Source organism: Salvia miltiorrhiza, chromosome 5 (genome assembly GCF_028751815.1).
Source record: "Salvia miltiorrhiza cultivar Shanhuang (shh) chromosome 5, IMPLAD_Smil_shh, whole genome shotgun sequence".
Lineage (NCBI taxonomy): Eukaryota > Viridiplantae > Streptophyta > Magnoliopsida > Lamiales > Lamiaceae > Salvia > Salvia miltiorrhiza.
In genome coordinates, this window is record NC_080391.1 from 51406189 (window position 1) to 51423205 (window position 17017).

At 35.2% G+C, this 17017-nt stretch overlaps 2 protein-coding genes across 4 annotated transcripts; both read left to right on the plus strand.

Annotated features, from left to right (window-relative positions):
- The first annotated feature begins 567 nt into the window (after nt 1-567).
- Nucleotides 568-8690, plus strand: LOC131024877 (probable protein phosphatase 2C 60). Of its 2 annotated transcripts, none has more exons than XM_057954425.1 (11): nt 568-899; nt 1600-1722; nt 2740-2803; nt 4299-4407; nt 4815-4968; nt 5046-5171; nt 5303-5426; nt 5692-5768; nt 6178-6230; nt 7100-7154; nt 8206-8690. In XM_057954425.1, the coding sequence occupies exons 2-11, from the start codon at nt 1606-1608 to the stop codon at nt 8395-8397; spliced, it is 1071 nt and encodes a 356-aa protein (XP_057810408.1). In that variant the 5' UTR covers nt 568-899; nt 1600-1605; the 3' UTR covers nt 8398-8690. The 2 variants fall into 2 exon arrangements, with proteins under 2 accessions (XP_057810408.1, XP_057810409.1); XM_057954426.1 differs by having other exon boundaries at nt 569-975.
- Nucleotides 8691-11746: 3056 nt separating this feature from the next.
- Nucleotides 11747-15828, plus strand: LOC131024878 (nucleoid-associated protein At4g30620, chloroplastic-like). 2 transcript variants are annotated; one of them, XM_057954428.1, is made up of 7 exons: nt 11747-12004; nt 13307-13455; nt 14722-14822; nt 14932-14971; nt 15251-15322; nt 15487-15543; nt 15630-15828. In XM_057954428.1, exons 1-7 carry the CDS (start codon nt 11941-11943, stop codon nt 15714-15716), a joined length of 570 nt encoding a protein of 189 aa, XP_057810411.1. In that variant the 5' UTR covers nt 11747-11940; the 3' UTR covers nt 15717-15828. The 2 variants fall into 2 exon arrangements, with proteins under 2 accessions (XP_057810411.1, XP_057810410.1); XM_057954427.1 differs by having other exon boundaries at nt 11788-12004; nt 15487-15828.
- Nucleotides 15829-17017: the final 1189 nt, after the last annotated feature.

Genomic DNA, 17017 nt, shown 5'->3' on the forward strand with positions numbered 1-17017 from the left:
ATTTAAATATATTTCATTAATATTAATTTTTTTTTATATTTATAAGTATAATAATTGAATTAGTATTAATTTTATATAAACATAAAATTTTAAAAATATTTTTCCGTGGGGTGCAAAGTTTAGTTATTTTTAACAATTAATAGAAGGATTTTGCACATGAGATCCTTTGTCCCACTATTTTGTGTGTACCACCGGTCCACCGTGTACCATTTTTTAATTTATTATAATTTTTAATTATATTTTCTTCAAATTTAATATTATACAAAGATAATCAACAAGGGTGGTTCACTCATCCAACTAGGGTTTATAATTATTTCTTTATATTTATTTGAATTAATAATTAATTATTTGGGTTCATTAATTCAAAGTTAGGGTATATAATTTTTTAAATTTCAATTTTTAATTATAAATATTAATTAGAGTTTATAATATAATTATACTTTTTATTTTTGTAAAAAATAATTATAAAATAAATAAATTTAAAGTGATACACACAAAATAGTGGGACTGAGGATCAGATAGGAGGATTTTGGGAACAAAAATTCGTGCAACAATGGAGGCGTGGGAGAAATATCTCTCGTCTTTCCAGAAAAAGAAGGAAAAAGAGAATGGAGAAAGTGGTGTTGGCCCCATAAAGTAAAGTAAAACTGATACGGCACACAGAATTACATTTCACAGTCAACACAAAGTCCAAACTTTTTTAGCTCATTCATTCCCTTTCTTGATCTCCTCTCGTCAACCCCGATTCTATACATTTTTATCCCTAATCCAAATTCCGGAACCGTTGCCTCCTTTCTTTTTTTTTACTTGATTTCGACATCATCAAGATTGCAGGCCAATCGCGCCTTATTTCCTTATCACGATTCGTAAATTTTTTCGATTCCTCAATTGGGCTTTGAGTAAGCATACGCTGAAACCGTGTGAAAGTCCCAGCATTCATTTATTGCGTTGATCTTACTGCGCTGATGAGAAATTGTAGCTATTTGTTTCTTCTTGATTTTTTAGTTTTAGTCTGGTTGATATACTCTTTTTTCCCCCTTTCCCCTCCCCTTTTCTCCAAAGGTGTATCTCTTGATTTATTGCGGTAGAGAGCTGTTTCATTGAGCTGGTTTGTCCCAGTTGTGAAATGTTGATATGTTGTAACTTATGAAAGTTTTATCGGAGAATTTGTTATATGGGGTGTTTGATTTGGTTGATAGTTTAGATAGAAATTAATATATGCCAATAGTCCACACACTTTTTATGGATAGAACAGTTCTTAGCTTGTTTGATCATGTAGTCCTTGAAATATTCAAACCTATGTATTGTATATCTAATCTATCACCCATGTATACACATGATGTGTTTTTTGTTCGAACTTGTTATTATGTATTACAGGCTACTTCCGTGCTCCAGTGACTATTGAACATTCAGAAGATAAAAATAGTGCCAAATGTTAGATGTGATTTTTTAGTTTCAGAAATTTTAGAAGTTAACTATGTTGCCTCTTTGGATTTCCTGCTCTCTGCATTCGTTCAGATATACTTACTGTGTTGTGAAATATTTTTGAAGAGGCTGGGTTTAAGGTTTTTGCTGAAATTGGCTGTATGTTCCTGACAGTTAGAGATGGGAATATACCTCAGTACTCCTAAAACTGAGAAATTCTCCGAAGATGGTGAAAATGATAAACTTAGGTTTGGTCTGTCCTCCATGCAAGGATGGCGTGCTAATATGGAGGATGCTGTAAGTTGTTGGTCAATTCTTATCTCCGTAACAATTACTAATGAATTGTACCAATAGTTTCTTTTAAGCAAGAGAACCTTGTCGTTGTCGTGTATGTAGGCATGACTTTGTGCAGAAATATGAGTTTTCAGTTTTGACAATGCAGAATCCTGTTAGTTAGGGTCTATTTGCAGATTTAATTGACTATATTCATGTTTTCTGTTCCTGTTAATTAGAAAGTGTGATTACATTGAATGGGACTGGGTTCTGAAATCAATTGTGGTGGTTCAGTTTCTATGGGTGAACCTGGTGCTTCATACATGCCACAAAGAGATGAACTTCGTAAATTGTTAGTATAGTATTACTTTAGTCTGACTGAGGAACGATTTGCCTCAACAATGCATCAAGTGCTCACAGCGCTAAGTCTAACACGTGTGCAGCGAACTTAAAGTCAGTTCATAAGTCAAGTTTTTTTAGGAATACTTTGATATTTCCAGATGAACCACCTGTAGATCTGTCGTTAGTCTAGCAGCAAAGTTCTCAATAGAAAGATTCGGGTAAAGAGGCATCTGCTTTCAGCTCCTGAGGAAATCGTGAAGGGAGAAGAAAAGAAGGTAGAAGAACAAACGAAGAGTAAGCAAAACACTCCTGGTTTGTCGCTGAAGGACATATAGGAGGTTGAAAAGGTAAAATGGGAGAGTCGGGATGATGAAGGAGTACATTGGATAACTCTTAAGTTAAAAGTGTTAAGAAACATTGTTTAAAGATAATTAAGTTTTGGTAACTAATTGGAGGTAATCATACCAAATTTGTTTATGATTATAGCCAACAGTGTCGTGATGTAGATCATTACTATTATGTGCGGAGAATGTCCCTTTATGGTGTTTTGAACTTGTGTTTGTCTTTTGTAGCTAATGCATATGAACTTTATCATGAGTCTCATGACAATTTCTATCATGTCTTGTTCTTGTAGATGTAACATTTACTAAAATCAAGCTAGTTAGTCACGAAATATGATGTTGTTGCTCTGTCTTTTAGCATGCTGCAGTTCTGAATTTGGATAACTCCGCATCATTCTTTGGTGTTTACGACGGTCATGGAGGTATGTTCAAGTATTCCACTGCTATTTCATCACATTATCTCTTACCTTATACCTTTTATGTTGTGGATCTACCTGTGAGCGGAAGATGTGATCCAGATAATGTACAATTTTTTCTCAAGTTTGTTTTTAGGTTTATACCTACTCTACACTAGGGTTAGAGCTATTTTTCATCAAGCAGTCCTCCTTCCTTTAGCTAATTCTGGAGACCTCTTCGCAGCCAAAAAGTGTTTATTTTATCAAAGATTTTATTTTTCCCTTTGTTTCAGAGGGTTTTTTTGCTGGATCATCATTTTATACGATCTTCTCACACCAACTCTTCTTTTGATGAGGATTGAAGATTCTTTTGACCTTTACATAAAATTTTCTATTTGGCATTTTCCTACTGTGAGAATGAATAGAAAGATGGTTTTGTATTTTTCTTGCATCAAGGAACAAAATATAAACATGCTAGCAAAACTCTGTTACTGAAAGTATCTGGTGACAGTATCAATCAAAACTTTGCACTATTATGAAATTGCCTCTGGAGGTTTACTGTTCAGATGAGATTCTGTTGTCTTTGCCATATTAGTTTGTTTTGATGCTCTGCTTTCTGTAGGCATTAGCTCTTTGAGTTATCATAAAGGAAAATGTTGGTTAGTTAAGTTCAGCTTCTAATTCTACGTGTGTATTTCATATCCTTTACTAGGCCAGCAAGCACAATGTATATCAGGGTTCAGGGACACTTGTATACGTCTCCTCCAACTCCTCCAACTTAAACTTTCATTTCATCCTTTAGATATCTTCAATTGTCTATAAACTACTGCTGGGCTCATGCCTTTTCAAGACTTTAGTATGCTCGTTATAGTCATGTCCACTTATGTCAGGGTCTTACAATTTTTTAATATTCTTTTTTCTCCATCTGGGTAATAGCTTGTTTAAGATGGGTGCATGTGGAAAGATTTATTTCCCCATTCCAAACATAGATTTCACATAAAACCTTGAATTGATTTTCATTTGTTGTATTAGGACAGTGGGTCCTTTCCCCTAAGGTTAAGTTAGTTGTTCCTAGCAGTTGGGTTCTTTTGGCTAGCTGATTATGTTCTATACATGTAAAGCAACTGAAGTAAGATAACATCTGAAGCATCAGTTCCTATATGCTATTTATTTGCTTTATTTTCTAATTAGAATTAGAATGTCAAGGATCACCTAGTACTCATACATGCAATCTATCTGATTCAATTGTCAATGACTTTGACCATATGGAAGCAGTTTGTTCCTTGAAGCATGTTGCAATTAGATCTGCTCTGAAAAAAGTTAATGTGATTTTGCATCTAAAGTGTTGGCCAACTGACCACCTCATACAGGCCAGTGCTGATGTGGTGACTGGTTTTGTTTTATGTTTTCCATCTTTGGGTCACCTGTTACTCCATCTCTTTTGCTCTAGCTAACATTTGTTTTTGACAAATAAGAACTTGAAATTAGTTTTTGACTTTATTGTCATTCCTTGATTTTGCAGGTAAGGTGGTTGCCAAATTCTGTGCTAAGTTCCTGCACCATCAAATACTGAAGCATGAAGCATATTTAGCTGGTGATATTGGAGCAGCTCTTCAGAAAGCTTTCCTCAGGTTATTCACAGAATACTGTTTGTTTACTTCTTTGCCAGCTCTTCCATATTTTGGTTTAGGTCTGTCTTTTAGAAGTCAGAGCTTTTAGAACGGTATGGCTTGCCTCTCGCGCACATGTCTCTTTACTTTCTAGATTACACAAAGTTTTACTACCAGACCAACCTCATCAGAGTTCACACACACACACACGTATGCATATTTAATTAGGATAAAGACTGACGATCAGCAAAATCATGATAAAAGGTATCTTAGTATACAATTACCCAAATTTGACTCTCTTTCCAAAAGATTAACAAGAAGAGTTATGTCCAATTACTTGAAAGCAAGATACATCAATTACAGAATTTATTGGAACTGAGGTTACTGAAAGCTGCTGAATATCTAAGTTTATATCTCTTGTTAATCAGGATGGATGAAATGATGCGCGGACAGAGAGGCTGGAGGGAGTTGGCTGTCCTGGGAGATAAAATAAACAAGTTTAGTGGTATGATAGAGGGTCTGATATGGTCTCCAAGAAGTGGTGACAAACATGACCAAGTTGACGAATGGACATTTGAGGAGGTGCTGACATTGATCTTAATGGCTAAGCAACCATTTCATCCTAACTTGAAATTTTGGCTTATTGTTGCTTTGTACAGGGACCACATTCTGATTTTTCTGGACCAACTTCTGGAAGTACTGCTTGTGTTGCAGTCATCGCGGAGAAGCAACTTGTTGTTGCCAATGCAGGTGATTCGCGCTGCGTGATTTCTAGGAACGGTCAGGTACTAGAGATTATGATCATGATATACTTAATCTTAGATAACTAATATTTTATTTTCATACTGAGTTGTTTAGAGTTTACCGCTCAGAACATATTTTCGCTTCTAATTACAATGTTATGTTTTTTCATCAGGCATACAACCTTTCAAGAGACCATAAACCTGAACTGGAGGCTGAGAGGGAGAGAATTTTAAAAGCAGGAGGATTTATCCACGCGGGGCGTGTTAATGGCAGTTTGAACCTTTCAAGAGCTATAGGTGTTGTGCATTTTCTGTCATTTTTTTTTTTCAATTTAATAGCTAGAAGAGTCAGTTCATCTATTGACTCTTATCCTGCACCATACAGCTGATCCTGAAAAAGATAATTGTGTATTAAGTCCACCAAGCATGTAAATTCTGAACAAATTAGCTAGATCTGTTTACGAAATCTCATGAGCTGATTTTGCTGTGATGTATGCACAATTGATGAGCTGGATAGGGTAAATTTTGAGGTTTCTAACGACAGACCATGCTTTTGTTGCAGGTGATATGGAATTCAAACAGAACAAATTTTTGCCTGTAGAAAAACAAATAGTTACTGCCGATCCAGATGTCAATACCGTATGTATCTGCATTTTGTGTTGTGACGGATTTAGAGCATAACTATAACTGCTTTTGTTTCTTTAGGCTTTTCAGACATTTTCTGCTTTGGTAAGATGAACCAAGTGACATAAGCGGCCAGTTAGTATTAAGGCCAATACAGGACACTGCTTGTACTATCCATTAGTTATCATTCTTAATCTTATCTATATTTTGGAAATTATCTAACTTAACTAATGTAATATTTCCAAGTCCAAAAGCAAACTATAACCAAAAGATTTGGTATTGTTATCTATTGGTAAATTTATTTGCATATATATTCAAACTTTAAGCTGTTCTTTCATTTGCTGCAATAGCATGAGAAAATATACGGATTATACTTTCTTACTGTACATCACAAAACTTCTGATCTCTTCTTTTTTTAAACCAGGTTGAACTTACAGATGAGGATGAGTTCATTGTGCTTGCCTGTGATGGCATTTGGTATATTGTCTGAACTTTTTTATTTAATCCGCATAACTTGTGTTTATGTTGCATCTTTTTTGTAATTGGGGCAAAATGATTTTTCGTACTGTGATGACGATATTGATAGATCCAGCATTATTTATCTATCTCTATCAAAATTTTCCCTAACCTGTTCTATGTTCGTCAGAAATCACTACATGGGTTGGTGTAAAAATATTTGTAACAAAAATCTCTTTAAAATCTCCCCTAATGGTTTAGTTACTTAATGCTAAAGCTAATTTTAATTTAAAATGTTGCAATTTAATTTTTAGGTTATGCAACTTGTTTAGAAGTATTTGTCAATCAGGTAAAAACATGTTAGCACTTAGCACTATTGTTATTACATTGAACTATTTGTAGGAAGTTTAGAAATAAAGCATGGATTATAGCATTTGTTATTTTTTTAATTTATTTTTACTGGGAAGGATTGAGGTCATGTCATGATTTTAGGGCTGTTTAGATTTTGTTTAGAATTTTCTCATCATCATTTGCCTCACCGTAAGCTCTTTTTCACTCGACTCCTCTGGTTCCTGCATTATATTCATGAAAACATTACTGATATTCTACTGTATCACTTTGAAAATGGAAAGCTTACCATTTGTCTGTAGTATTTTGTGACGATCGGTTCAATTTAACATATATGGTTAATATACATCAGATGGCATTATCTGTTATCATCATCATTTCCATCAGATGATGTCTCTGCATCCTGTTTTCCATCGGTGTGGCTTATTATTTTGTAGCTCTGGCTTGCATTTCTATTCGATTCAAATGTCGTGTAGTAATATATCTAGTTACAAAAGAACGTCGTATTGACTATTCAGTTTCCTTTGATGTCTGTCTCTCAGGGATTGCATGTCGAGCCAACAACTTGTGGAGTTCATACATGAACAGCTGCGACATGTAAGTCTTGTGATGCCACTTTTTAATTGTTCTTTCCATCTCAAAATATCGACTTCCCATCTTCGACGTGGTGTTAATTTCCAGTAGATAGGTTCCAAAGGCTTAACTACATAGTATATGTCTGCAGTGCAAGAAAACATGTTGCTAAATTCTGTCGGCAACATTCTTTGCAAGCGTGGGTTTTGATTATCCTAACTGTAGTGTGTTACATGATTTTGTGAGTCCCCATCATATTATTAATGCCCACGACATTGACTGGTGATAACGAGTCTCTATCCTGCATAATATCTACGAGAATTTACCTGGACATAACGACCTTCCCTACTCACTCAATTAATAGAAAACAAAATAGTCGTTTGCATTCGAGCCTCCATCAATTTTCTAGACAGGAATTTCAGCATACAGCTTGAGAAGTGGACTCAGGGGATGTGGAGCCCGTTTGAAATTTTCACCAAAACTATTGAGAGAAAAAGACTACATTCTTGTTCACGAGTAGCGGCTGGAGACTTAGATAGTTCAGACGAGATATATTTTGCCAGCTGTGCGTCTAAGTTTACTAAACTTGATTTTATGGGCAATAAAGAAAAGTTCCTTCTATAGCTTCATTATAGTACCTATTAGGGTTAATTGCCGGTTTGACCCCACTTCACACCATACTGCAATTTTGACATGACTTTCCAATTGTTGCAATTAAAACACCATTTTTAATTTTTTGCAATTTTCACACCCGTTTAAGTTTTCCGGCTTAAGCTATAAAGAGGATTGTTACTTTATTTTATAGCTTAGGATGTATTGGGTCCTCAAGTTTCAGCAAGTGGAAGTTGTATAGACGGTGTAAAAATTGCAAAAGATTTGAAAAGTGATTTCTTAAAATGCAACAGTCGAAAATTCATGTGAAAATCGCAAAATGGTGTAGCCGTGGTGACGTGGTGTTGAATTCGACAATTAACCCTACCTGTTTTGGTCTGGCTGATCTGCATTATCTAAGATTGTATGCTGCAACCTGTCTCTAACGATCTTCTCACTCTACACGCTACATTTCCTCGTGCAGGAGAGTAAGCTCTCGTTGGTGTGCGAGAAAGTACTAGACCGGTGCTTGGCACCTATAGCCGGAGGCGAGGGCTGCGACAACATGACCATGATACTGATCCAATTCAAGAAACCCAACCAGTCAGGAGAGCCTTCAGACAAGAAATCCCCAGCTTCTGATCCAGAGTCATCATCTAAAGCCACCTCGGAGTGAATGTTGATCAAATGAAAACTCGTTTGTAGCCTACCCGAACCAATGGCACCGAGTGAGGGTTCGTCTCTAAATGCTTGGACGACCTTGTCGGGAGGCTTGGAGCTGCTGCAGCCAACATAGGCGTTGCTCGGAAAAAGGTATGCCTTCTTGCATATTTGACTGATGTAATGTGTGAAGAATTTGTATAGGTAATTTGACTGCATGTTTGAATAGCTCTAGTTCTGCTCGAACATGATCGCTTGTAATTTGGTTTATCTAATAAATTTCCTTTATGAAATGACATTTCATGCTCACATAGTTGTGCCTTGATTTCTGTGTATCCGATTTATAAAGAAAATGATTCATACAGTTTAATTTCAATTTGTGGTCTAGTTTTGTGCATCAAGTTTAGGAAGAAGATGAATTGGGCATTTTGCATTTTTGGGGGATTATTACATATTGAAAGGTTGTGTTCTTAATTTATTTGACACGTCTCGTTGTTGTCCACCATTTTGATACTATAAAACAAATAAACTCCCAAGAGGATTTTTCTTTTCTTCCATAATACTTCTTTCCTCAACCTGATATGTAAAAGGAAAAGATCTCTAATACATTTAGGCATAAATTTATGTTTATGAAAATTTTATTGAACACTTGGAGGGCCAGTCCTGTATCTCACAAGTCCTCCCACACAAAATTAGAAGATGGGCTCTTACATGTTTTTTGTATATTGATGATAGAATAATATATTAACATAATTTTTTTCGGTCAATTATTTAAAAGAGTTTTTAACCAAAAGAAAAGGCATTAAGAAATCAACACAAAAGGGATGTTTATTTTGCATGATTGATAAGATGTATGATTAAGTATGTTTATTATCAAGAATAGGATTTCTTCAATCACATCCTTTTAATAGGATATAAATCAAACAAAAATAGCTCAAATGATAGAAACAATAAAGGGCTTTAGGATATTCCAAATTTTCAATCATCAAAGTAAATAAGGGATTGGTCTTATTATTTTTAATTAATCAAAACTAATTCTCCAAAATAAACGTCTTCTAATAGTATAATTTAAATGATAAAACGAACCTTCATAAGAAAAATATATCATTTCAATTCTATTTTTGTTGTTAAGAAATGGACCTCCCAAAATTTGGGGCCATAGTTTCTCTACTGATAGGATGACGAATTACCAAAAACTGAAACTCTAGATTTATCTATGGCCACACTACGTAGGAGGAAGCAAAACTATAATTTATTAGATATTTACGTTGGGACTAAAGGCTAAAATTGAAAATTTATAATTATTTATTATTATTATTATTGACAAGGCCAATATTGAGCATAAAACTTGAACTTATCAGAAAAATAATAATTATACAAAGCTCAAGCCACTCGAATTTAACCTTTGGACGAAAGACCACAACACAAGTCTATCATGGCTCTTTCAAACTAGTATTTTTTTTTTTTTTTGGTGAACGAACATTAACAATTATGTACAGTTTGGCTCAATTTTTCGATGATCGCGAAAAATTTAAGATATTAATTTTATAATAAATTAAAATATGGTGATAATATTGCAAATTTAAGAAATCCTATTAAAATTATGAAGTTACAACAATCAATAACATTTCTTATTTATCGCCTAAATAAAATATCTCTTACTTTTATTATGATACAAAAAAGTACACAAAAACTTAGGGTTCTTGTTCAAATAAATGACCTAGTTGTATATTGTACCTAAACGACATCGTTTTGTGCATTCTTGTTCAAATAAAATTAGGGTTCTCATTGAAACCCTCAATTAGACTCATCGGGGGCTAAGAAGCGTCGCGATAGTGGCCTTGGCCTTGTGGCCGATGCTGTTCAGTAGAAAGAGAGACGACAGCGCTAGTTGATTTTGTTGCTGGGCGTCGAACAGAGGAATTAAGGGAAACGGTCAGACCGTCGGAGGTGCAGCGTCACTGCTGTTGTCACGGCGGTGTGCGCTGTACTTCCCGGGCAGAAATTAAGAAAGAGAGATGCTCCTGAGGGGGAGCATTTGGTGGACGGTGGCGGTTGCGGTAGTCCTTGTGGGCTGCTGCTTTTTAGTCGGTCGACGGAGGAGGAAGGCAGCTGGGCGGCGTTACTGTTGCCGCGGCGGCGAGGCGATCATCCGGCTGCCTTTCGATTAAAATCGAAACAGATGGGGCCTAGGATTTGGGGATTTTCCCCTTCTGCGTCAAAGAGAGTTTGGAAAGGGGGAAAGGACGGGGATGCCGTGGTTACTGCAGCTGTTGTCGCCGGTGAGAAAGAGGTGACGACTATTCGTCGAGAGAGAAAGACAGATTTAGAGAGGGGGGGTGCGTGCGTGGAATCCGTATAGGGTTATGGGGCATACATTGCACACGTCGACGTCACGTTTTGCCACGTTTTAAGTGAATATCACCCACATAGTATAATTCTGATATCGGATTTAGTCGGAAATTACCGTTATAGAAAATTTGAGAAAAATTGATAGTTGATGGATTTTAACATGAAGTTCAAAGATTGGGAAAAAAAAAACATAAATTGACTATAATTTAAGAATTTAGAGACAATTAACCCCCCCAAAAAAAAGATAAAATAGATAAAAATAAGGTACCACCAACATGTTAAAATCACGAAGTTGCCACCATCTTGAATATTAAATGATAAAATAGATAAAATTTTGCATGCATTATGATATTAGTTTTTTTAATCTATAAAATACTTCCTCCGACCCGCAAAGCTTGATCAATATTTCTTTATGAATTGTCCCGTGAAGTTTGAGCAATTTTTCTATATGGCAAAAGTTTTTTCTTTTATTCACATTTTCACTTTTTCACCTACCACACTTAAACACAAAATACTACTATCTCCGTTCACGAAAAAGAGTCTCAAACACGAGTTTTAATAAAGTTGTTAAAGTTGAATAAAAGTACATTTTTAGTTAAAATTTGTAAGTACAAAAAAATGAATAAAAATACATTTTTAGTTAAAAAAATAAAATAAAAGTACAAATTATAGTTAAATATATGAAAGAAGGTATGATGTGATTGTTAAAAAAGTGAAATGAGACTCTATTTTGTGGAAAAGAAAAAAAAGGATAAGTCTATTATTATTATTATTATTATTATTATTATTATTATTATTTATTTTTTTGTGGACGGAGGGGATAACTCTTTAAAATCCGTACGGGAAAGAAATTGTTTAAGTTTCGCGAGAGGGAATATATCATCAAAATTAATTTAAATTTGAAGATTCTTTTTTTAATATTGTATAGATGCGTTATGTGTAATGTGCATGTGCCCAATATTAAAGGTCTGAAAGGAAAGGTTTTGAAAAATTATAGCCTAAACGGAAAGACATTAAGATATGATGGGTCAATTCGGAATATTCTAAATGTTCAAAGAATTCATAGGGCAATGCTATCTAATTGGGGGAAATTTCTTAAAGAAACAAACGAGAATATTTTTCTTTCAGAACCCTCCAAAAATCTTCCGACCTGCCAATTTCTTCCAGAAACCTTGAATTCAATTGTATTTTTAGATAACTCAAAGATATGGCGATATCTCCTACTGCAGCTCTCGCTGCTCAATTTCCCTCTTCTTCTTCATTCTCTTCGTGTAAGTCTCTCTATGTGATTTGTGCGTGCACGCGCGTAATCTGTTTTTTTAAGAGCTTGCAATTCTTTGTATCTACTATTTTGGGAAACGAAGATTTTCGGTTCTTAGTTGTTGATTGCGTTTGCATTTGTCTTAGGGTATCTGAGTTTTTTTTTTTTTAGCCCGAGATTGCAAGAGAAAAAGTATGTATTTTTTTTCCCTTTTTGCTGTATGGGCTTTCGGAATGATGTTTTTGAAGCGTTTACTTCAGTTAGGATTCATAATTCCAGTCACTTGGTGAAGCTCGAGAAATTTAGGATCTGTTTTTGTTTGGGGCTACTATTTTTGGGCAGCTGAATGATATGGTGATGAAGTTTTGTTCAAGCAAGAAACTTTGATGGTTCATAGGCATATGTTTGTTTTTCCTGATTGTTTTGGTTATACTTTGAATAAAAATGATATGAGATGGAACTATAGTCGAATAGCTAGTGAATGATCCAAGGTGAAGTCAAGTGGTATGAAGCTTGAGAAAATAACTTTCATGGTCCATGGAAATATCACACATAGTAATGTGTCCAGGAGTTTTTTTAGTGGTTGATTAATCTGTCGTGTAGATATCATTAATGTTTTCTACAGCCTGATCCCAAGCTAAATGGGATAAAAAATCTCCTTGCGGAGTTGTTTGATGTAACGGAATTTCTCAATCACACCGACTATTGATTAAGGAAGGCTTCTAGGGCTTGTTGCTAATTATCCTAACCCCTGAAATATATTATGTCTCCTGGTGCGTATGATAAGGAGCTGGAAATTAACTAGTGAGATCTTGCATTATAGACTTGGATGCAAGGCTGAGAGGCCGTCGAAAGTCGTCTGCTAAATAAATTACATGTGTTTGACTCAGTAGCAATGGTGGCATAATCCTTGATATTCTTTTCCCTATCATGATTCGTTAGAATCTGGCATTTGTGTAGTTCTTAGTGCTTTATCAGTAACTTCCAAGTGGTATGCTAATCCCCTCAGTCATAGATGTATAATGTATTAGGTTTCGATTCCTTACAAATGTTATCATGTGCATGATATGGCTGGATATACATTTGTTGTCCTTCAGAAATTGTATTTGGAAATATAACACAACTACTTGGGAGAGACTTCCCCCAAAATGAATTTGGTGGTCCCTTCCTTAATATTTACTTATTTAGTATGGAATGAAGCTAGTCACTGTGAGTGAATCATGATTTGATAATAAATTTGTGAAAATGTAGAAACAGTTAATAGATTTCTGTGCGATTAACTGTTTATATATTATGCTTTCCCCAACTGCAGGTAAGAGGCACCCAAACTCCAATATTGTTAATTTTCCAAGTTTGTTAAGTCAAGGAAGTCAAACTGGGAGGGCTAGAAGATCTCTTAGCGTGCATGGATTATTTGGTGGGAAGAAGGATAACAATGACAAGAGTGATGAAGGTTCGAAGGTATGTTAATTTTGTGTTCACTCCAGTGCACATTGCCACATCTGGTAACTACGCTTGTTGCAAACTCACCTCCTATCATTATTCCAAAAGGACAATCCTTTTGCTTGTGTTTCTGCTCTAGAGCTTTGTGAAGCTCCTTTTTTTGACAAATCAGATCTAGCATTCTAGAAGGCATACGTGGAGAATAGTTTCATGATTATATAAAGCTCTTATCATGATAGTTTTGGTTGAATATCAGTTATCCTCTTGAGCAAAATATTCAGTGTTCGGAAATGAATGAATTGTTAAATTTGCTTAATATATCATGGATTTCTTTGGCAAAAGGTGCATAGGACAGCTTATAATTGTGGATCTACCTTGTCTATTTACCTACATAATTCAGACTCTATTCTTCCGGACTTTTAGTAATTTGATCACTGTTTACCCCAAAAGTTGGGAAAACAAATCCTGTCCTTATTGTTCAAACCCAGCATTTTAGACTGGTATCAGTTACCCACTTGAGGAAAATATTCAGTGTTCGGAAATGAATAAATTGTTAAAAGTTTTGCTTAATATATCATGGATTTCTTTGGCAAAAGGTGTATAGGACAGCTTATAATTGTGGATCTACCTTGTTTATTTACCTACATAATTCAGACTCTTATCTTTCCGGACTTTTAGTAATTTGATCACTGTTTACCCCAAAAAGTTGGGAAAACAAATCCTGTCCATATTGATCAAACCCAGCATTTTAGACTGGTATCCTGATTTCCGTCTCAAATTTCTCATTGCTCTTTCTTTTCCTTGTCAAAATTAAATCTAAGTTTTAAAAAATACGCTATAAACTTAAATTTGTTGGTCTTTTTGGCACTTTTAGATGTATTTCTCATTTCTTTAGGTTGTTTTGCACTACTGTTGGTTGGGCCAGCCTGAAAGCTTCATTGTTGGCACCGACCATGGTTCCGTTGCTAGGGCAAAAACTCCATAATACCAGTGAAATAGAGCTAGACCTGTTATAGGATCATATTTCAAGTCTTTTAGAGGCAAAATCTAAGTGACACTCTATGGATATCTCTTTAAGATTCCATGTGTTTAAGTAATGAATGATTTGTTAAACCTGTCCAGTGACATGGAAGATTCTGTACCTTAAATTATCATGCATTTACAAGTGCCATATTTCTTTTTTATTATTACTATTATTGTCATGCTGCATATTTCATTTTTCCTAGTTTGCCCTCATAATTTCATATGGCAGTGTTCTTATTATAAAAAGTATGGTTGATGTAGGCAGGGTTTATGGGAAATATGCAAAATTTATACGAAACGGTAAAGAAGGCACAGATGGTTGTCCAAGTTGAGGCAGTACGAGTGCAAAAAGAACTTGCTGCGTATATTCTAATACTTGAACTTGTATCCACTGTTATTTTCTTTTTCAGTTGTTCATAATATTTCATCTCCTATGAATAACTCACTGGGGGATTGCTGTCAAACTTGCAGAGCTGAATTTGATGGTTATTGTCAAGACGAGCTAATAAAGGTATATCTCAAATTCAGTTCAATGATATAACTATCAAAATTAGTAGATTCTTTCCAGGTCTAGCTGTGATGAAGTTAAGTAATAGCTGTACAGTCTCGATAAAGTAACACATTAAATCCTTTATGCTCCTATATTTCTATTCAAACCAGTTATAATGTTTACTGAAAAAACTTTTATAATAGTTTTAATAATGTAGTATGAAAATTGCTAGTCTCATAATTTCCTGATAAAACGAATGAAGTCTTTCATCTCCTTATAGTTTGACGAATCTTTTTTTAGGTAACACTCTCTGGAAATCAACAACCTGTCCGCATTGAGATAACAGATGCTGCAATGGAGTTGGGAGCTGAGGTAAGTTGGGTTCATATAATCCACATTTCGTATTGTGTCTCGTGGCATTCATACCACTTGCTCCAATTTTAACCGAGTAAATGATCAGTCATTGCATGAGAGGAAAATATGTTTGAGTTAGCTTCTTCCACATCTTCACTAAGCACACAACCTTCATTGTGCAGAAACTCTCTCTTTTAGTGACGGAGGCATACAAGGACGCGCACCAGAAGAGCGTTGAGGTAAGACGAGCACAAACCAGAATGTCATGCTTTTCTCGTCCCGTGTTGTGTAGTTCGTTACACGTTTGTTTGCGCTTGTCGTGCAGGCCATGAAAGAAAGAATGAGCAATCTTGCACAGAGCTTAGGAATGCCAGGAGGAATGCCGCAGGGTTTAGGCGACAGTCTCAAGTAATTTGGGGATGACTTTCAATTTTGTAAACAAGATTTGAGTACAATAATATTTGGTTCCAGGCATTTTTAAGTTTTACTTGTACCTCAATATAAGGATCTATTGTTTCTTGTCAGTATTCAGAGTAAATATGATATTTTGGACGTATTTCTTATGAAAAATGTGGCATTCCCCAAATAGGAAAGCGTCAATCTTAAAAAGTGATACAACTATCCTAAAATTCTTGTACCCAATTTGGCAACTTCACTTGTGTCGTTGAATTCTGTTTTTCTAGTTGAGATGTCATTGAGTTATTGCTGTTCTAAACCATATCTGATTTTGTAAATTTGTATTTGAAATTTGTTGCACACTAATGGTGGAATTCCTAGCAAAAGCATAATACTATCTTTTTCCAAATAAGTAAAATATTAGAATGGTGAGGTGTAGCATATGGAATAAACACGTGTAAGCAAAACGACACGTGCAGAAAGGAGATCACCGTCAATGCACACATATAATATACTCCTTTCCTTTTTTTCAGACGCTACAAAGTTGAGATTAATGGCAGGTTTAAACGAGAGGACAGGCGGCGGCGGCGGCGGAGTGAATCCGGGGCGGAAGTTGCCGTACAATCCGTACGCAATGGCGGCGGTGGGCGTTGCGGTGGTGGGTGGGCTTTGGTATATGTACCGGAACAAGTCCGACCGCAACGGCGGCCGGAGCGCTTGATCGTTATATTATATACATGTACTACTATTTCGATTTGCTCCTTATGTTAATGCTCTTCGCTTTCCAATCCATATATATAAATATAATCACACCACTTTGAAATAATCCAATTCATCTCTATTAGTACTTTTATACATGAATTGCATGTCAAGGTATGATTAAAATTACAACTTCGAACCACGGATCGACAAATATTTTAATTAAATCGTTTAATTAAGTTGATCGCCACAATTTCACAAGCTATTTGTTATCCTTAAGCTTTGTCAGACTTTAATTGTTTGAATTTCAACAAAGCGAAATAAGTATTTCGTTGTCGACGATGTTTGAATTTCAAATGGTATTTTAATCGTGCAACTCATCCAATTTTTACAATTTAATTGTAATAAATTAACAGATTAGGTATCAATTTTCAGAATATTACTACTGTCATTACAAGTTGGCCCAGAATATACTTTTACGTAAGCTGATCTTTCGAAGCTTGGCGCCGTTGCACTAATTTTCACGCACTTTCATCGATGAAAAAAAAAATTACTACTAATAAATTTGACATGACTGTAACTAAAGTTCATAATAGATAAAACATGGAGTAAATTAAA